The following is a 20,818-nucleotide window of genomic DNA, read 5'->3' as shown; positions in this document are numbered from 1 at the left end:
TTGGGGGAATGGGTCTGGGGTTTGGGGGATGGTTCTGGGGTTTGGGGGAATGGGTCTGGGGTTTGGGGGATGGTTCTGGGGTTTGGGAGATGGATTTGGGGTTTGGGGGATGGGTCTGAATTTTGGGGGAATGGGTCTGGGGTTTGGGGGATGGATTTGGGGTTTGGGGGATGGGTCTGGGGTTTCGGGGATGTATCTGGGGTTTGGAGGAATGGGTCTGGGGTTCGGGGCACGGGTCTGGGGTTTGGGGGATAGGTCTGGGGTTTGGGGCAAGGGTCTGCTGTTTGGGGGATAGGTCTGGGGTTTGCGGGTTGGATCCAGGGTTTGGGGGAATGGGTCTGGCGTTTGGGGGATGGGTCTGGGGTTTGGGGCAAGGGTCTGGGGTTTAAGGGATAGGTCTGGGGTTTGGGGGTTGGATCCAGGGGTTAGTGGGAAATGGGTCTGGGGTTTGGGGGGTAGTTCTGTGGTTTGGAGGATGGGTCTGGGGTTTCGGGGATGGGTCTGGGGTTTGGGGGGATGGGTCAGGTGGATGTGTCTGGGGTGAAGGGGAATGGCTCTGGGGTTTGGAGGATGGATTTTGGACTTTGGGATGGGTCTGGGGTTTGAGGGATGGGTTTGGGGGATGGGTCAGGTGTTTGGAGGTTGGGTTTGGCGGATTGGGTCTCGAGTTTGGAGGGGATGGGTCTGGGGTTTGGGGCATGGGTCTGGTGGAGGGGTCAGGGGTTTGGATGATGGGTTTCGGTTTGGAAGATGGGTCTGGGTTTTGGGGAATGGATTTGGGGTTTGGGGGATGGGTCTGAGGTTTGGGGGAATGGGTCTGGTGTTTAGGGGATGGATTTGGGGTTTGGGTCTGGGGTTTGGGGGATGGATTTGGGGTTTGGGTCTGGGGTTTGGGGGGTGTATTTGGGGTTTGGGGGATGGATCTGAGTTTTGGGGGAATGGGTCTGGCGTTTGGGGGATGGATTTGAGGTTTGGGGGATGGGTCAGGGGTTTGGGGGTTTGGGTCTGGGGTTTGGGGGATTGGGTCTGGGGTTTGGGGGATTGGTCTGGGGTTTGGGGGATGTGTCTGGGGTTTGGAGGAATGGGTCTGGGGTTTGGGGGATTGGTCTGGGGTTTGGATGAATGGGTCTGGGGTTTTGGGGGATGTGTCTGGGGTTTGGAGGAATGGGTCTGGGGTTTGGGGGAATGGGTCTGGGGTTTGGCCGATGGGTCTGGAGTTTGGGCGATGTGTATCGGGTTTGGAGGAATGGGTCTGGGGTTTGGGGGATTGGTCTGGGATTTGCGGGGATGGGCCTGTGGATGGGTCAGGGGTTTGCGGCATGTTTCTGGTGTCTGGGTGAGGGGTTCGGGGGATGGGTTTTGGGTTTGGGAGATGGGTCTGTGTTTCGGGGATGGGTCTGGTGAATGTGTATGGGGTTTCGGGGAATGGGTCAGGGTATTGGGGTCTGGTTCTGGGGTTTGGGCGGCATTGGTCCAGGGTGTGGGGGGATTTGTCTGGGAATTGGGGGATGGGTTTGGAGCTTGGGGAGTGGGTCTAATGGATGGGTCTGGGGTTTGGGGGGTGGATCTGGTGGATGGCTCTGGGTTTTGGGAGAATGGGTCTGGGTTTTGGGGGGATAGGTCTGGGGTTTTGTGTACGGGTCTGGCGTGTGGGGGAATGTGTCTGGGATTTGGGGGGTTGTGTCTGGGGTTTGGTGGATGGTTCTGGGGTTTGTGGCTGTGTCTATTGGATGGGTCAGGGATTTGGGGGATGGGTTTGGGGTTTGGGGGAAGAGTCTGGTGGATGGGTCTGTGGTTTGGGGGATGGATGTGGGGTTTGGGGGTTTGGTCTGGGGTTTGGGGGATGGGTTTGGGGTTTTGGGAGATGGCTTGGGGGTTTTGGGGATGGGTCTGGTGGTTGAGTCTGGGGTTTGGAGGATGGGTTTGGGGTTTTGGGAGATGGGTCTGGGGTTTGGGGGATTGAGTCTGGGGTTTGGGGGAATGGGTCTGGGGTTTGAGGGATTGGTCTGGGGTTTGGCCGATGGGTCTGGGGTTTGGGGGATGTGTCTGGGGTTTGGAGGAATGGGTCTGGGGTTTGGGGGATTGGTCTGGGATTTGGGGGATGTGTCTGGGGTTTGGAGGAATGGGTCTGGGGTTTGGGGGAATGGGTCTGGGGTTTGGCTGATGGGTCTGGGGTTTGGGGGATTTGTCTGGGGTTTGGGGGAATGGGTCTGGGGTTTGGGGGATGGGTCTGGGGTTTGGGGGAATGGGTCTGGGGTTTGGGGGATGGTTCTGGGGTTTAGGTCTGGGGTTTGGGGGATGGATTTGGGGTTTGGGGGATTTGTCTGGGGTTTGGAGGAATAGGTCTGGGGTTTGGGGGATTGGTCTGGGGTTTGGGGGATGTGTCTGGGGTTTGGAGGAATGGGTCTGGGGTTTGGGGGATTGGTCTGGGGTTTGGATGAATGGGTCTGGGGTTTTGGGGGATGTGTCTGGGGTTTGGAGGAATGGGTCTGGGGTTTGGGGGAATGGGTCTGGGGTTTGGCCGATGGGTCTGGGGTTTGGGCGATGTGTATCGGGTTTGGAGGAATGGGTCTGGGGTTTGGGGGATTGGTCTGGGATTTGCGGGGATGGGCCTGTGGATGGGTCAGGGGTTTGCGGCATGTTTCTGGTGTCTGGGTGAGGGGTTCGGGGGATGGATTTTGGGTTTGGGAGATGGGTCTGTGTTTCGGGGATTGGTCTGGTGGATGTGTATGGGGTTTCGGGGAATGGGTCATGGGTTTGGGGTCTGGTTCTGGGGTTTGGGCGGCATTGGTCCAGGGTGTGGGGGGATTTGTCTAGGAATTGGGGGATGGGTTTGGGGCTTGGGGAGTGGGTCTAATGGATGGGTCTGGGGTTTGGGGGGTGGATCTGGTGGATGGCTCTGGGTTTTGGGAGAATGGGTCTGGGTTTTGGGGGGATAGGTCTGGGGTTTTGTGTACGGGTCTGGCGTGTGGGGGAATGTGTCTGGGATTTGGGGGTTGTGTCTGGGGTTTGGTGGATGGTTCTGGGGTTTGTGGCTGTGTCTATTGGATGGGTCTGTGGTTTGGGGGATGGATGTGGGGTTTGGGGGTTTGGTCTGGGGTTTGGGGGATGGGTTTGGGGTTTTGGGAGATGGCTTGGGGGTTTTGGGGATGGGTCTGGTGGTTGAGTCTGGGGTTTCGGGGGATGGGTTTGGGGTTTGGGGGATCGGTCTGGTGGATGGGTCTGGTGTTTGTGGGAATGGGTCAGGGGTTTGGCGGATGGGTCTGAGGTTTGGGTGATGGGTCTGGCTCTTGGGGGGATAGGTCTGGGGTCTGGGTCTGGGCTTTGGGGGATGGGGCTGGCGTTTGTGCGATGGGTCTGGGGTTTGGGGAAATATGTCTGGGGTTTGGTGATGAGGCTGGGGGATGGGTCCGGGTCTGGGATCTGGGTCTGGGGTTTGGGGGGCATTGGTGTGGGGTTTGGGGGGATAGTTCTGGCGTTTGGAGGATGGATCTGTCGTCTGGGGGGCATTGGTCCATGGTTTGGTGGATGGGGCTGTTGTTTGGGGGATGGGTTTGGGGTTTGGGAGATAGGTTTGGGGTTTCTGGGATGGGTCTGGGGATGGGGGATGGGTCTGGGATTTGTGGGAATGGATTTGGTGCTTGGGGGATGTGTTTGGGGGTCTGGGGGATGGCTCAGGGGCTTGGGGGAATGGGTCTAGGTTTTGGGGGATGGGTCTGGGATTTGGGGGGGATGTGTCTGGTGGATGGGTCTGGGGTTTGGGACATGGGTCTGGTGGACGGGCCAGGGGTTTGGGGGAATGGGTTTGGGGTTTGGGGGATGGGTCTGCAGTTTGGGAGATTAGGTCTGGGGTTTGGGGGGGATGGGTCTTGTGGATAGATCTGGTGTTTGGGGGAATGGGTTTGGGGTTTGGGGGATGGGTCTGGGGTTTGGGGGCTGGGTTTGCGGTAATGGGTTTGGGGGATGGGTATAAGTTTCGGGGGATGGGTCTAGGTTTTGGGAGATGGATCTGGGGTTTGGGGGTTGGGTTTGGGGTTTGGGGGAATGGCTCTGTGGTTTGGGCATGGGTTTGGGGGATGGCTCTGGGGTTTGGGGGTTGGGTTTGGGGGAATGGCTCTGGGGATTGGGGGATGGCTCTGGGGTTTGGGGGTTGGGTTTGGGGTTTGGGGGATGGCTCTGGGGTTTGCCCTTGAGGTTTGGCTGTCGCCGTTGGAATTGTGCAGTTTCGCACGAGTGAACTCTCGGTTTCTGTCATCAGTCACTGAAGGGGGAGAGCATGGGCTTAATGACACTAGACCTTGATCCCTCTGCTTTACGGCCTTGCATTATAGCTCTTGATGTTTCGCCTCGATTTCTCAATAAATAAACTGCCAGAAATGCAAGGCTTTTGCTCAACAGGTGTCGGCTGCAGTCAGTGATTCAGTTAACAAATCCATTCTTGTAAATCTTTTCTGTATCCTCTCTAAAAGCCTTCACATTCTTCCTAAACTGTGGTGCCCAGAATTGGACACAATACTCCAGTTGAGGCCAAACCAATGATATATAAAGATTCACCATAACTACCTTGTTTTTGTACTCTATGCCTCAATTTATAACACCCAGGATCCCTTTTTTTAACCACTCTCTCAACTTGCCCTGCCACCATCAATAATTTGTGCACACATACCCCCAGGTCTCTCCGTTCCAGCACCCCTTTAGAATTGTACCCGTTTATTTTATATGCCTTTCCTCATTCTGCTGACCAAAACATATCATTTCACACTTCTCTGCATTAAATTGCACCTCCATGTGTCTGCCCATTCCACCACCTTGCCTACGTCCTCTTGAAGTCTATCATTATCCTCCTCACAGTTCACAATACTTCCAAGTTTTGTGTCATCTGAAAATTTTGAAATTGTGCCTGTACACCCAACACATTAATATACATTAAAAAATCAATGGTCCTAGTACCGAACCCTGGGAACCCCACTGTATAACTTCCTCCAGTCCGAAAAACAACCGTTCACCACCACTCTGTGTTTCCTGTCACTCTGCCAACTTGGTATCCATGCTGCCACCGTCCCTGCTATTCTATGGGCTTCATATTGGTGGGAGTAGTCAGCAGAGTGTCACAGGGACTGGTCCCAACAGAGTTAGAAACAGATCCCAGCACAGGGGCAGCTCCCAATAGAGCTATGGAGACAGATGTCAACGCAGAGACTCGCCCAAATAATGTTACAAAGACAGATCCCATTAGGGGAAAGTGCCAACAGAGTGTGAGACAGGTGACAGCTCAGTGCCAGAGACTGATTCCAGCAGTCACAGCGACAGAGCTAAAGAGACAAACTCCAGCAGAGAGCCAGAGACGGGTCACAGAGACCCATTCCAACAGTCCCGGCAGAGTCACCAGCAGAGACTGAGACAGGACACCAGCAGCTTCCAGCAGAGTGACTGTGGACTCAGCAGGTTCAGTGTCGGTGCCCCCTGCTCTAAGCGCAGCGCCTGTACCTGTACCTGGATCTGGATCTGGACCTGGATCTGGATCCTGCTCTGCAGCTGCAGCTGAAGTTGCTGCTCGGGGGCTCCGCCTCCTCGCCGCTCATTGGCCAGTCCTACACAGTATGCACAGCCCCCTAGTTTTCCTGGAGCAACTATTGGACGGAGCTGGGATTGACAGCTCAGCTGACCAATAACAAGACATCATGTTGTGTAAAGCGTAACCCACCTGGAAGCCTAAACTTTCAGCAACTGGCACCGGATCCGTGAGAGAGAGAGACCCGGGATAGGGACCGGGAGAGCCTGGCACAGACCCGGGATAAGGAATGGGAGAGCCTGGCACAGACCCGGGATAGGGACGGGGAGAACCTGGCAGGGAGGGGAGCAGGGAACAGGTGCAGACGGAGATGGCTCACTGAGGACAGGATACCCTGGTACATAGTAGGCTCGCCCCAGGGAGAACTCTGATATTCACAATGTTCAGGGACTGATGTGGGCATTATACCCAAATCCAGCTCATTAATATCTTCTTCTTTGGCTTCCTTGTCTCGAGAGACAATGGATACGCGCCTGGAGGTAGTCAGTGGTTTGTGAAGCAGCGCCTGGAGTGGCTATAAAGGCCAATTCTAGAGTGACAGGCTTTTCCACAGGTGCTGCAGAGAAATTTATTTGTCGGGGCTGTTACACAGTTGGCTCTCCCCTTGCGCTTCTGTCTTTTTTCCTGCCAACTGCTAAGTCTCTTCGACTCGCCAGACTTTAGCCCCGCCTTTATGGCTGCCTGCCAGCTCTGGCGATCACTGGCAACTGACTCCCACGACTTGTGATCAATGTCACAGGATTTCATGTCGCGTTTGCAGACGTCTTTAAAGCGGAGACACGGACGGCCGGTGGGTCTGATACCAGTGGAGCATTTCTGACGTCCTGTTCCATGATGTTCGTTTTCCTGAGGCCAAATTCGTTGCAGGCAGCCGCAAACCTGTCGATGAGATTCTGCAGACACTCTTCAGTGTGAGATGTTAAAGCAGCATCGTCAGCAAAGAGGAGTTCCCTGATGAGGACTTTCCGTACTTTGGTCTTCGCTCTTAGACGGGCAAGGTTGAACAACCTGCCCCCTGATCTTGTGTGGAGGAAAATTCCTTCTTCTGAAGACTTGAACACATGTGAAAGCAGCAGGGAGAAGAAAATCCCAAACAGTGTAGGTGCGAGAACACAGCCCTGTTTCACGCCACTCAGGATAGGAAAGGGGTCTGATGAGGCGCCGCTATGCTGAATTGTGCCTTTCATATTGTCATGGAATGAGGTGATGATACTTAGTAGCTTTGGTGGACATCCGATCTTTTCTAGTAGTCTGAAGAGACCACGTCTGCTGATGAGGTCAAAGGCTTTGGTGAGATCAATGAAAGCAACGTAGAGGGGCATCTGTTGTTCGCGGCATTTCTCCTGTAGCTGGCGAAGGGAAAACAGCATGTCAATGGTCGATCTCTCTGCTCGAAAGCCACACTGTGCCTCAGGGTAGACGAGCTCGGCCAGCTTCTGGAGCCTGTTTAAAACGACTCGCGCAAAGACTTTCCCCACTATGCTGAGCAGGGAGATTCCACGATAGTTGTTGCAGTCACCGCGGTCACCCTTGTTCTTTATAGAGGGTGATGATATTGGCATGGCGCATGTCCTGGGGTACTGCTCCCTCATCCCAGCACAAGCAAAGCAGTTCGTAGAGTGCTGAGAGTATAGCAGGCTTGGCACTCTTAATTATTTCAGGGGTAATGCCGTCCTTCCCAGGGGCTTTTCCTCAGTTCTGAAGAAGGGTCACTGACCTGAAACATTAACTCTGCTTCTCTCTCCACAGATGTTGCCAGATCTGCTGCGTATTTCCTGCATTTCTTGTTTTTGACTCAGACTTCCAGCATCTGCAATATTTTGCTTTTAGTTTAAACCCGCCTCCATCAGCATCAGTAATTGATTTGAGAAGATAGTCTGGGAATGAGATTGAGCAGAGAAATGTTGACTGCTACTCTGCTGTCTGTACTTTCATGGAGGTGTTAGCCACCTTAAAATGAAAAGGTCAATGTTTATATTGAATGGAGCGATACTGAGCAATGCACCAAATGTTTGCCTTAATGTGGCCAACAATTACTTTGGTGCTCAGAAAAGGTCTATCACAATTCCATTTAGCACTTCAATTACAGCAAACATCCCAAGGAGACTTTTGCACAACTACTACAACAGTGCTTTTAGATAACACCCTGAATATCCTCACATGCTTCACAGAAATACAAGCGGGCAGAAATGAACATGGAACAAACGAAGGAAACGTCAGGAGGGATGATAATAAGTCTTAATGCTTAAAGGTGGAGATGGAGGTACAAAGGCTGAGGGACAGAATTCTAAACGTTTTGGCTGATACAACACCAATGAGAGGCAGGAGAAGAATTTGAGGAGGAGATGGAGGACAGATCGAGTTGAGAGAAGGAGGCCAAAGGCATGGCCTACTCGAAGGAGTCTGAAGACATGGTTCTATTAGGACAACAGGCTGAAGGTATAGTTTATTAGGAGAGGAGACTGAAGACATGATTGTTGAGGTGGAGGTTTGTGAAAATACCGAGAGCAGTAACAAGGCCCGGGCTTTAGGGAGATTTCCAGGGTGGAATTGGATGGGCAGTTGTGGTGGTTTGGTATGTTGCAAAGTGTGCCTAAAGGAACAGAGGAGGGCAAAGTGCACGGGAAGTTCCGAGTTGAAAGACTGAAGTGAGCATGCTGGATTGTGGAGCTGGGGAAGATTATTGAGCTGATGGATGGGAGGGAGGAACAAGACCTGAGAGAGATTTTTGAAGAGAAACGAATGTTATGAATTCAGAGCACTGATATCCCAAACTGCTGGGTGTTCTTAGAAGGCAAATAAAGTGAACCTTGTTTGTTGACATATTCTCATTTTCACCTCATGAGCAGATAGCCATCCAGTTTTATTAAATGAGCAGAAATTGCTGGAAATAGCAAAGGTATTCCTAAAGAATTTTCTTCAACATTCTTTGAATTGTCTCAGGAGGCCAATGTAACTCAAGGAAACCAATCCACAATTGCGACTGAATTTTAAGTGACAGTAGCTTGAAGATGGCTGTCCATTGTTGACCACTTTCTACAGGGTTGTGGAAACATGATTCTTTAGCTGACTATGGATATGTTTTCTCCAACACTAAATGTTGCAGTTAAACTCTTACCTTGTTATTAGTTCAATATGACGATTGAAGACTATCAGCTCCCCTTGCTGGCCAAAAAGAGTGATGCATCAAAAAGTTCAATCACAAACTCCAAAAACTGCAAACAAAATCAGATAAAGCTTCACAGACAAACAAGGATACTGGGGTGGGTACAGGGGTTACCCTGAACTGTAACCCAGCTATGAATTAATCCATGAGCAGCGTCTGACAAAGCAATTCATTGGCAATGAACGGATGAGCGTGGCAGTATTAAGCGGTTTTTCAATGTTAGGGTGCACGGAAAGAAAGAATTCGTTCAGTTGCCAAAACCCTCAGTCCCAGTTTGCAGTGAATCTCAAACACAGTCCCACCATCTGAGCTTCCCTTATTTCTTGGGACCATTATCAGGCAGGATGAAATGATAGTGATCATCAGCAGTATTATCATCACCCGTGACAGCACCATCCCCTAAATTATAATAAACGGGAACATTCTTTTGGGCCTCCTTATCTCGAGAGACAATGGATACGCGCCTGGAGGTGGTCAGTGGTTTGTGAAGCAGCGCCTGGAGTGGCTATAAAGGCCAATTCTAGAGTGACAAGCTCTTCCATAGGTGCTGCAGAGAAATTTGTTTGTCGGGGCTGTTGCACAGTTGGCTCTCCCCTTGCACCTCTGTCTTTTTTCCTGCCAACTGCTAAGTCTCTTCGACTCGCCACATTTTAGCCCCGTCTTTATGGCTGCCCGCCAGCTCTGGCGAACGCTGCCAACTGACTCCCACGACTTGTGATCAATGTCACAGGATTTCATGTCGCGTTTGCAGACGACTTTAAAGCGGAGACATGGACGGCCGGTGGGTCTGATACCAGTGGCGAGCTCGCTGGACAATGTGTCTTTGGGGATCCTGCCATCTTCCATGTGGCTCACATGGCCAAGCCATCTCAAGCGCCGCTGACTCAGTAGTGTGTACAAGCTGGGGATGTTGGCCGCCTTGAGGACTTCTGTGTTGAAGATACGGTCCTGCCACCTGATGCCAAGTATTCTCCGGAGGCAGCGAAGATGGAATGAATTGAGACGTCGCTCTTGGCTGACATACGTTGTCCAGGCCTCACTGCCATAGTGCAAGGTACTGAGGACACAGGCCTGATACACTCGGACTTTTGTGTTCCGTGTCAGTGCGCCATTTTCCCACACTCTCTTGGCCAGTCTGGACATAGCAGTGGAAGCCTTTCCCATGCGCTTGTTGATTTCCGCATCTAGAGACAGGTTACTGGTGATAGTTGAGCCTAGGTAGGTGAACTCTTGAACCACTTCCAGAGCGTGGTCGCCAATATTGATGGATGGAGCATTTCTGACGTCCTGCCCCATGATGTTCATTTTCTTGAGGCTGATGGTTAGGCCAAATTCATTGCAGGCAGCCGCAAACCTGTCGATGAGACTCTGCAGGCACTCTTCAATGTGAGATGTTAAAGCAGCATCGTCAGCAAAGCGGAGTTCCCTGATGAGGACTTTCCGTACTTTGGACTTCGCTCTAAGACGGGCAAGGTTGAACAATCTGCCCCCTGATCTTGTGTGGAGGAAAATTCCTTCTTCAGAGGACTTGAACGCATGTGAAAGCAGCAGGGAGAAGAAAATCCCAAAAAGTGTGGGTGCGAGAACACAGCCCTGTTTCACGCCACTCAGGATAGGAAAGGGCTCTGATGAGGAGCCACCATGTTGAATTGTGCCTTTCATATTGTCATGGAATGAGGTGATGATACTTAGTAGCTTTGGTGGACATCCGATCTTTTCTAGTAGTCTGAAGAGACCACGTCTGCTGACGAGGTCAAAGGCTTTGGTGAGATCAATGAAAGCAATGTAGAGGGGCATCTGTTGTTCACGGCATTTCTCCTGTATCTGACGAAGGGAGAACAGCATGTCAATGGTCGATCTCTCTGCACGAAAGCCACACTGTGCCTCAGGGTAGACGCGCTCGGTCAGCATCTGGAGCCTGTTCAGAGCGACTCGAGCAAAGACTTTCCCCACTATGCTGAGCAGGGAGATTCCACGGTAGTTGTTGCAGTCACCGCGGTCACCTTTGTTTTTATAGAGGGTGATGAAATTGGCATCGCGCATGTCCTGTGGTACTGCTCCCTCGTCCCAGCACAGGCATAGCAGTTCATGTAGTGCTGAGAGTATAGCAGGCTTGGCACTCTTGATTATTTCAGGGGTAATGCTGTCCTTCCCAGGGGCTTTTCCGCTGGCTAGAGAATCAATGGCATCACAGAGTTCCGATTTTGTTGGCTGTATGTCCAGCTCATCCATGACTGGTAGAGGCTGGGCTACATTGAGGGCAGTCTCAGTGACAACATTCTCCCTGGAGTACAGTTCTAGGTAGTGCTCAACCCAGCGGTCCATTTGTTTGTGTTGGTCAGTGATTATGTCCCCTGATTTAGATTTGAGGGGGGCGATCTTCTTGATGGTTGGCCCAAGAGCTCTCTTAATGCCATCATACATTCCTCTGATGTTTCCGGTGTCTGAGGCCAGCTGAATATGACTGCATAGGTGTTGCCAGTAGTCGTTTGCACAGCGCCTGGCTGTTCTTTGTGCAATGCTTCTGGCTGCTTTAAGTGCTACGGATGTTAAATCGCTGGGGGCTTTCTTGTAGTTCAACAGTGCAATGCGCTTAGCGGCTATGACAGGTTCCAGCTCTTCATTATGAGATTGAAACCAGTCTGCATTTCTCTTCGCACTTTTGCCGTAGGTGGTCAAAGCTGATTCATAGATGGCGTCTCTGATGTGGGCCCACTTGGTCTCAGCATCCCCTGTGGGAGTGTTTTGAAGGGCTGTTACAAGTGAATTTAGAAATTTTTGTAACAGCTGTGGGTGAGAAATTCTGCTCGTGTTGATGCGCGGGTGGCCCTTCTGCTTGGAATGATGCAACTTCTTTGGTCTGAGTCTAACCTTGCTGCACACCAGGGAGTGGTCGATGTCGCAGTCCGCACTGTGGAAGCTGCGTGTGATTTGAACACTGTTTAAGGCTCGCCTTGTGACAATGAGGTCTCGCTGGTGCCAACGACGTGATCTTGGGTGCCTCCATGAAACCTGGTGACAGGGTTTAGTGTGAAAGAACGAGTTGGTGATGCAGAGGTTATGATAGGTACACAACTCCAGCAGTCTCTGCCCGTTCTCATTCATCCTTCCAACGCCATAGCGCACAAGGCAGGAGGGCCATGAGTCAAGGACGGCCCCAACCCTGGCATGAAAGTCCCCCAGCAGGAATAGGTGTTCGTTGTTGGGGATGCTGCTAATGATGTCATGGAGTTGCTATGCATTACCCAAAACCAAACCGACACAACAAAACATTACACATTCACCCATCACCAACACTTCACTCCAAAACATTAAACATTAACTCCATCACCATCCCTTCACTCTAGTACATTACACATTCACCCCATCACCATACATTCACTCAAAAATGTTACACATTCACCCATCACCAACACCTCACTCTAACACATTACACATGAACTCCATCACCATCCCTTCACTCTAGCACATTACACACTCACCCCATCACAATGCCTTCATTCGAAAACATCACATACTAAGAGGATCTCTGTCCCCTGGTGATGGGATGAGTGCGTAATGTGTTGGAGTGAAGGGATGGTAATGGGGTGAGTGTGTAATTTTTATTCTAAAGGGATGGTGATGGGGTGATTGTGCAATGTGTGAGAGTGAAGGGCTGGTGATGGGGTGAGTGTGTAATGTGTTAGAGTGAAGGGCTGGTGATGGGGTGAGTGTGCAATGTGATAGAGTGAATGGATGGTGATGGGGTGATTGTGGAATGTGTTGCAGTGAAGGGATGGTGATGGGGTGAGTGTGTAATGTGATGGAGTGAACGAATGGTGATGCGTTGAATGTGTAATGTGTTAGAGTGAAGGGATGGTGATGAGGTGAGTGTGTAATATGTTAGAGTGAAGGGATGGTGATGGGGTGAGTGTATAATGTGTTAGAGTGAAGGGATGGTGATGAGGTGAGTGTGTAATATGTTAGAGTGAAGGGATGGTGATGGGGTGAGTGTATAATGTGATAGAGTGAAGAGATGGTGATGGGTTGAATGTGTAATGTGATAGAGTGAACGGATGGTGATGAGGTGAGTGTGTAATGTGTTAGAGTGAAGGGATGGTGATGAGGTGAGTGTGTAATATGTTAGAGTGAAGGGATGGTGATGGGGTGAGTGTATAATGTGTTAGAGTTAAGGGATGATGATGGGGTGAGTGTGTAATATGTTAGAGTGAAGGGATGGTGATGGGGTGAGTGTATAATGTGTTAGAGTTAAGGGATGATGATGGGGTGAGTGTATAATGTGTTAGACTGAAGGGATGGTGATGGGGTGAGTGTATAATGTGTTAGAGTGAAGGGATGGTGATGGGGTGAGTGTAAAATGTGGGAGAGTGAAGGGATGGTGGTAGGGTGAGTGTATAATGTGTTAGAGTGAAGGGATGGTGATGAGGTGAGTGTGTAATGTGTCAGAGTGAAGAGATGGTGATGGGGTGAGTGTATAATGCGTTAGAGTGAAGGGATGGTGATGAGGTGAGTGTGTAATGTGTCAGAGTGAAGAGATGGTGATGGGGTGAGTGTATAATGCGTTAGAGTGAAGGGATGGTGATGAGGTGAGTGTATAATGCGTTAGAGTGAAGGGATGGTGATGAGGTGAGTGTATAATGTGTTAGAGTGAAGGGATGGTGATGGGGTGAGTGTATAATGTGTTAGAGTGAAGGGATGGTGATGGGGTGAGTGTATAATGTGTTAGAGTGAAGGGATGGTGATGGGGTGAGTGTATAATGTGGGAGAGTGAAGGGATGGTGGTAGGGTGAGTGTATAATGTGTTAGAGTTAAGGGATGATGATGGGGTGAATGTATAATGTGTTTGAGTGAAGGGATGGTGATGGGGAGAGTGCATAATGTGTTAGAGTTAAGGGATGATGGGGTGAGTGTGTAATGTGTTAGAGTGAAGGGATGGTGATGGGGTGGGTGTATAATGTGTTAGAGTGAAGGGATGGTGATGGTGTGAGTGTATCAATTATTAGAGTGAAGGGATGGTGACGGGGTGAGTGTATAAATTATTAGAGTGAAGGGATGGTGATGGGGTGAGTGCATAATGTGTTAGAGTTAAGGGATGGTGATGGGGTGAGTGTGTAATGTGTTAGAGTGAAGGGATGGTGATGGGGTGAGTGCATAATGTGTTAGAGTTAAGGGATGATGATGGGGTGAGTGTGTAATGTGTTAGAGTGAAGGGATGGTGATGGGGTGAGTGCATAATGTGTTAGAGTTAAGGGATGATGATGGGGTGAGTGCTTAATGTGTTAGAGTTAAGGGATGATGATGGGGTGAGTGTATAATGTGTTAGAGTTAAGGGATGATGATGGGGTGAGTGCTTAATGTGTTAGAGTTAAGGGATGATGATGGGGTGAGTGTGTAATGTGTCAGAGTGAAGAGATGGTGATGGGGTGAGTGTATAATGTGTTAGAGTTAAGGGAAGATGATGGGGTGAGTGTGTAATGTGTTAGAGTGAAGGGATGGTGATGGGGTGAGTGTATAATGTGTTAGAGTTAAGGGATGATGATGGGGTGAGTGTGTAATGTGTTAGAGTGAAGGGATGGTGATGGGGTGAGTGTATAATGTGTCAGAGTGAAGGGATGGTGATGAGGTGAGTGTGTAATATGTTAGAGTGAAGGGATGGTGATGGGGTGAGTGTCTAATGTGTTAGAGTGAAGGGATGTTGATGGGGTGAGTGTGTTATGTGGTAGAGTGAAGGGATGGTGATGGGGTGATTGTATAATGTGTTAGAGTGAAGGGATGGTGATGGGGTGAGTGTATAATGTGTTAGAGTGAAGGGATGGTGATGAGGTGAGTGTGTAATGTGTCAGAGTGAAGAGATGGTGATGGGGTGAGTGTATAATTTGTTAGAGTGAAGGGATGGTGAAGAGGTGAGTGTATAATGCGTTAGAGTGAAGGGATGGTGATGAGGTGAGTGTATAATGTGTTAGAGGGAAGGGATGGTGATGGGGTGAGTGTATAATGTGTTAGAGTGAAGGGATGGTGATGGGGTGAGTGTATAATGTGTTGGAGTGAAGGGATGGTGATGGGGTGAGTGTATAATGTGGGAGAGTGAAGGGATGGTGGTAGGGTGAGTGTATAATGTGTTAGAGTTAAGGGATGATGATGGGGTGAATGTATAATGTGTTTGAGTGAAGGGATTGTGATGGGGAGAGTGTATAATGTGGGAGAGTAAAGGGATGGTGGTAGGGTGAGTGTATAATGTGTTAGAGTTAAGGGATGATGATGGGCTGAGTGTGTAATGTGTTCGAGTGAAGGGATGGTGATGGGGTGGGTGTATAATGTGTTAGAGTGAAGGGATGGTGATGGTGTGAGTGTATCAATTATTAGAGTGAAGGGATGGTGACGGGGTGAGTGTATAAATTATTAGAGTGAAGGGTTGGTGATGGGGTGAGTGTATAATGTGTTGGAGTGAAGGGATGGTGATGGTGTGAGCGTATCAATTATTAGAGTGAAGGGATGGTGACGGGGTGGGTGTATAAAGCGTTAGAGTGAAGGGATGATGATGGGGTGAGTGCTTAATGTGTTAGAGTTAAGGGATGATGATGCGGTGAGTGTGTAATGTGTTAGAGTGAAGGGATGGTGATGAGGCGGGTGTGTAATGTGTCAGAGTGAAGGGATGGTGATAGGGTCAGTGTATAATGTGTTAGAGTTAAATGATGATGATGGGGTGAGTGTGTAATGTGTTAGAGTGAAGGGATGGTGATGGGGTGAGTGTATAATGTGTCAGAGTGAAGGGATGGTGATGAGGTGAGTGTGTAATATGTTAGAGTGAAGGGATGGTGATTGGGTGAGTGTCTAATGTGTTAGAGTGAAGGGATGTTGATGGGGTGAGTGTGTTATGTGGTAGAGTGAAGGGATGGTGATGGGGTGATTGTATAATGTGTTAGAGTGAAGGGATGGTGATGGGGTGAGTGTATAATGTGGGAGAGTGAAGGGATGGTGATGAGGTGAGTGTGTAATGTGTCAGAGTGAAGAGATGGTGATGGGGTGAGTGTATAATTTGTTAGAGTGAAGGGATGGTGATGAGGTGAGTGTGTAATATGTTAGAGTGAAGGGATGGTGATGGGGTGAGTGTATAATGTGTTAGAGTTAAGGGATGATGATGGGGTGAGTGTATAATGTGTTGGAGTGAAGGGATGGTGATGGGGTGAGTGTATAATGTGTTAGAGTGAAGGGATGGTGATGGGGTGAGTGTATAATGTGGGAGAGTGAAGGGATGGTGGTAGGGTGAGTGTATAAATTGTTAGAGTGAAGGGATGGTGATGAGGTGAGTGTGTAATGTGTCAGAGTGAAGAGATGGTGATGGGGTGAGTGTATAATGCGTTAGAGTGAAGGGATGGTGATGAGGTGAGTGTGTAATGTGTCAGAGTGAAGAGATGGTGATGGGGTGAGTGTATAATGCGTTAGAGTGAAGGGATGGTGATGAGGTGAGTGTGTAATGTGTCAGAGTGAAGAGATGGTGATGGGGTGAGTGTATAATGCGTTAGAGTGAAGGGATGGTGATGAGGTGAGTGTGTAATGTGTCAGAGTGAACAGATGGTGATGGGGTGAGTGTATAATGTGTTAGAGTGAAGGGATGGTGATGGGGTGAGTGTATAATGTGTTAGAGTTAAGGGATGATGATGGGGTGAATGTATAATGTGTTTGAGTGAAGGGATGGTGATGGGGAGAGTGTATAATGTGTTAGAGTTAAGGGATGATGATGGGGTGAGTGTGTAATGTGTTAGAGTGAAGGGATGGTGATGGGGTGGGTGTATAATGTGTTAGAGTGAAGGGATGGTGATGGGGTGGGTGTTTTATGTGTTAGAGTGAAGGGATGGTGATGGTGTGAGTGTATCAATTATTAGAGTGAAGGGTTGGTGATGGGGTGAGTGTATAATGTGTTAGAGTGAAGGGATGGTGATGGTGTGAGCGTATCAATTATTAAAGTGAAGGGATGGTGACGGGGTGAGTGTATAAATTATTAGAGTGAAGGGTTGGTGATGGGGTGGGTGTATAAATCGTTAGAGTGAAGGGATGATGATGGGGTGAGTGCATAATGTGTTAGAGTTAAGGGATGATGATGGGGTGAGTGTGTAATATGTTAGAGTGAAGGGATGGTGATGGGGTGAGTGCATAATGTGTTAGAGTTAAGGGATGATGATGGGGTGAGTGCTTAATGTGTTAGAGTTAAGGGATGATGATGGGGTGAGTGTGTAATGTGTTAGAGTGAAGGGATGGTGATGAGGTGAGTGTGTAATGTGTCAGAGTGAAGAGATGGTGATGGGGTGAGTGTATAATGTGTTAGAGTTAAGGGATGATGATGGGGTGAGTGTGTAATGTGTTAGAGTGAAGGGATGGTGATGGGGTGAGTGTATAATGTGTCAGAGTGAAGGGATGGTGATGAGGTGAGTGTGTAATATGTTAGAGTGAAGGGATGGTGATGGGGTGAGTGTCTAATGTGTTAGAGTGAAGGGATGTTGATGGGGTGAGTGTGTTATGTGGTAGAGTGAAGGGATGGTGATGGGGTGATTGTATAATTTGTTAGAGTGAGGAGATGGTGATGGGGTGAGTGTATAATGTGTTAGAGTGAAGGGATGGTGATGGGGTGCGTGGATAATGTGTTAGAGTGAAGGGATGGTGATGGGGTGAGTGTATTAATTATTAGAGTAAAGGGATGGTGATGGGGTGAGTGTCTAATGTGTTAGAGTGAAGGGATGTTGATGGGGTGAGTGTGTTATGTGGTAGAGTGAAGGGATGGTGATGGGGTGATTGTATAATTTGTTAGAGTGAGGAGATGGTGATGGGGTGAGCGTATAATGTGTTAGAGTGAAGGGATGATGATGAGGTGAGTGCTTAATGTGTTAGAGTTAAGGGATGATGATGGGGTGAGTGTGTAATGTGTTAGAGTGAAGGGATGATGATGGGGTGAATGTATAATGTGTTTGAGTGAAGGGATGGTGATGGGGAGAGTGTATAATGTGGGAGAGTGAAGGGATGGTGGTAGGGTGAGTGTATAATGTGTTAGAGTTAAGGGATGATGATGGGGTGAGTGTGTAATGTGTTCGAGTGAAGGGATGGTGATGGGGTGGGTGTATAATGTGTTAGAGTGAAGGGATGGTGATGGTGTGAGTGTATCAATTATTAGAGTGAAGGGATGGTGACGGGGTGAGTGTATAAATTATTAGAGTGAAGGGTTGGTGATGGGGTGAGTGTATAATGTGTTGGAGTGAAGGGATGGTGATGGTGTGAGCGTATCAATTATTAGAGTGAAGGGATGGTGACGGGGTGGGTGTATAAAGCGTTAGAGTGAAGGGATGATGATGGGGTGAGTGCTTAATGTGTTAGAGTTAAGGGATGATGATGGGGTGAGTGTGTAATGTGTTAGAGTGAAGGGATGGTGATGAGGCGGGTGTGTAATGTGTCAGAGTGAAGGGATGGTGATAGGGTGAGTGTATAATGTGTTAGAGTTAAATGATGATGATGGGGTGAGTGTGTAATGTGTTAGAGTGAAGGGATGGTGATGGAGTGAGTGTATAATGTGTCAGAGTGAAGGGATGGTGATGAGGTGAGTGTGTAATATGTTAGAGTGAAGGGATGGTGATTGGGTGAGTGTCTAATGTGTTAGAGTGAAGGGATGTTGATGGGGTGAGTGTGTTATGTGGCAGAGTGAAGGGATGGTGATGGGGTGATTGTATAATGTGTTAGAGTGAAGGGATGGTGATGGGGTGAGTGTATAATGTGGGAGAGTGAAGGGATGGTGATGAGGTGAGTGTGTAATGTGTCAGAGTGAAGAGATGGTGATGGGGTGAGTGTATAATTTGTTAGAGTGAAGGGATGGTGATGAGGTGAGTGTGTAATATGTTAGAGTGAAGGGATGGTGATGGGGTGAGTGTATAATGTGTTAGAGTTAAGGGATGATGATGGGGTGAGTGTATAATGTGTTGGAGTGAAGGGATGGTGATGGGGTGAGTGTATAATGTGTTAGAGTGAAGGGATGGTGATGGGGTGAGTGTATAATGTGGGAGAGTGAAGGGATGGTGGTAGGGTGAGTGTATAAATTGTTAGAGTGAAGGGATGGTGATGAGGTGAGTGTGTAATGTGTCAGAGTGAAGAGATGGTGATGGGGTGAGTGTATAATGCGTTAGAGTGAAGGGATGGTGATGAGGTGAGTGTGTAATGTGTCAGAGTGAAGAGATGGTGATGGGGTGAGTGTATAATGCGTTAGAGTGAAGGGATGGTGATGAGGTGAGTGTGTAATGTGTCAGAGTGAAGAGATGGTGATGGGGTGAATGTATAATGCGTTAGAGTGAAGGGATGGTGATGAGGTGAGTGTGTAATGTGTCAGAGTGAACAGATGGTGATGGGGTGAGTGTATAATGTGTTAGAGTGAAGGGATGGTGATGGGGTGAGTGTATAATGTGTTAGAGTTAAGGGATGATGATGGGGTGAATGTATAATGTGTTTGAGTGAAGGGATGGTGATGGGGAGAGTGTATAATGTGTTAGAGTTAAGGGATGATGATGGGGTGAGTGTGTAATGTGTTAGAGGGAAGGGATGGTGATGGGGTGGGTGTATAATGTGTTAGAGTGAAGGGATGGTGATGGGGTGGGTGTTTTATGTGTTAGAGTGAAGGGATGGTGATGGTGTGAGTGTATCAATTATTAGAGTGAAGGGTTGGTGATGGGGTGAGTGTATAATGTGTGAGAGTGAAGGGATGGTGATGGTGTGAGCGTATCAATTATTAAAGTGAAGGGATGGTGACGGGGTGAGTGTATAAATTATTAGAGTGAAGGGTTGGTGATGGGGTGGGTGTATAAATCGTTAGAGTGAAGGGATGATGATGGGGTGAGTGCATAATGTGTTAGAGTTAAGGGATGATGATGGGGTGAGTGTGTAATATGTTAGCGTGAAGCGATGGTGATGGGGTGAGTGCATAATGTGTTAGAGTTAAGGGATGATGATGGGGTGAGTGTGTAATGTGTTAGAGTGAAGGGATGGTGATGAGGTGAGTGTGTAATGTGTCAGAGTGAAGAGATGGTGATGGGGTGAGTGTATAATGTGTTAGAGTTAAGGGATGATGATGGGGTGAGTGTGTAATGTGTTAGAGTGAAGGGATGGTGATGGGGTGAGTGTATAATGTGTCAGAGTGAAGGGATGGTGATGAGGTGAGTGTGTAATATGTTAGAGTGAAGGGATGGTGATGGGGTGAGTGTCTAATGTGTTAGAGTGAAGGGATGTTGATGCGGTGAGTGTGTTATGTGGTAGAGTGATGGGATGGTGATGGGGTGATTGTATAATTTGTTAGAGTGAGGAGATGGTGATGGGGTGAGTGTATAATGTGTTAGAGTGAAGGGATGGTGATGGGGTGAGTGTATTAATTATTAGAGTAAAGGGATGGTGATAGGGTGACTGTTTAAAGTGTTAGAGTGAAGGGATGGTGATAGGGTGAGTGTATAATGTATTAGAGTGAAGGGATGGTGATGGGGTGATTGTATAATTTGTTAGAGTGAAGAGATGGTGATGGGGAGAGTGTGTAATGTATTAGAGTGAATGGATGGTGATAGGTTGAGTGTGTAATCTGTTAGAGTGAAGGGATGGTGATGGGGTGAGTGTATAAATTATTAGAGTGAAGGGATGGTGATGGGGTGAGTGTATAATGTGTTAGAGTGAAGGGATGGTGATGGTGTGAGTGTGTAATGTGTTAGAGTGAAGGGATGGTGATGGGGTGAGTGTATAATGTGTTAGAGTGGAGGGATGGTGATGGGGTGAGAGTGTAATGTGTTCGAGTGAAGGGATGGTGATGGGGTGAGGGTGTAATGTGGAAGAGTGAAGGGATGATGATGGTGTGAGTGTGTAATGTGTTCGAGTGAAGGGATGGTGATGGGGTGAGTGTACAAATTATTAGAGTGAAGGGATGGTGGTGGGGTGAGTGTATAATTTTTTAGACTGAAGGGATGGTGATGGGGTGAGTGTATAATGTATTAGAGTGAAGGGATGGTGATGGGGTGAGTGTATGATGTGTTAGAGTGAAGGGATGGTGATGGTGTGAGTGTGTAATGTGT

General features: G+C 48.8%; 2 protein-coding genes across 4 annotated transcripts in view; one reads left to right on the top strand and one right to left on the bottom strand.

Moving 5' to 3' along the window:
• The window catches only part of LOC137355587 (ultra-long-chain fatty acid omega-hydroxylase-like), a 135,028-nt gene extending 129,506 nt beyond the window's left edge, over positions 1–5,522 (bottom strand). The window contains exon 1 of one of the 2 annotated variants that reach the window (XM_068020873.1): positions 5,494–5,522. The gene's annotated coding sequence lies outside the window, so the exon portion shown is untranslated. The remainder of the gene's footprint in view (positions 1–5,493) is intronic. The other variant, XM_068020871.1, reaches the window with a different exon arrangement.
• Positions 5,523–6,751: 1,229 nt separating this feature from the next.
• LOC137355586 (ultra-long-chain fatty acid omega-hydroxylase-like) overlaps positions 6,752–20,818 on the top strand; it is a 162,961-nt gene continuing 148,894 nt past the window's right edge. The window contains exon 1 of one of the 2 annotated variants that reach the window (XM_068020866.1): positions 6,752–6,775. In XM_068020866.1, the coding sequence (XP_067876967.1) occupies positions 6,771–6,775 (5 nt within the window). In that variant the 5' untranslated portion in view covers positions 6,752–6,770. Of the gene's footprint in view, positions 6,776–7,512; positions 7,537–20,818 lie in introns of those variants that run through there. The other variant, XM_068020868.1, reaches the window with a different exon arrangement.

The sequence above is a fragment of the Heterodontus francisci genome, chromosome 43 (genome assembly GCF_036365525.1).
Source record: "Heterodontus francisci isolate sHetFra1 chromosome 43, sHetFra1.hap1, whole genome shotgun sequence".
NCBI classification, from domain to species: Eukaryota; Metazoa; Chordata; class Chondrichthyes; order Heterodontiformes; family Heterodontidae; genus Heterodontus; species Heterodontus francisci.
This window is presented reverse-complemented; position numbering and strand designations above follow the sequence as displayed.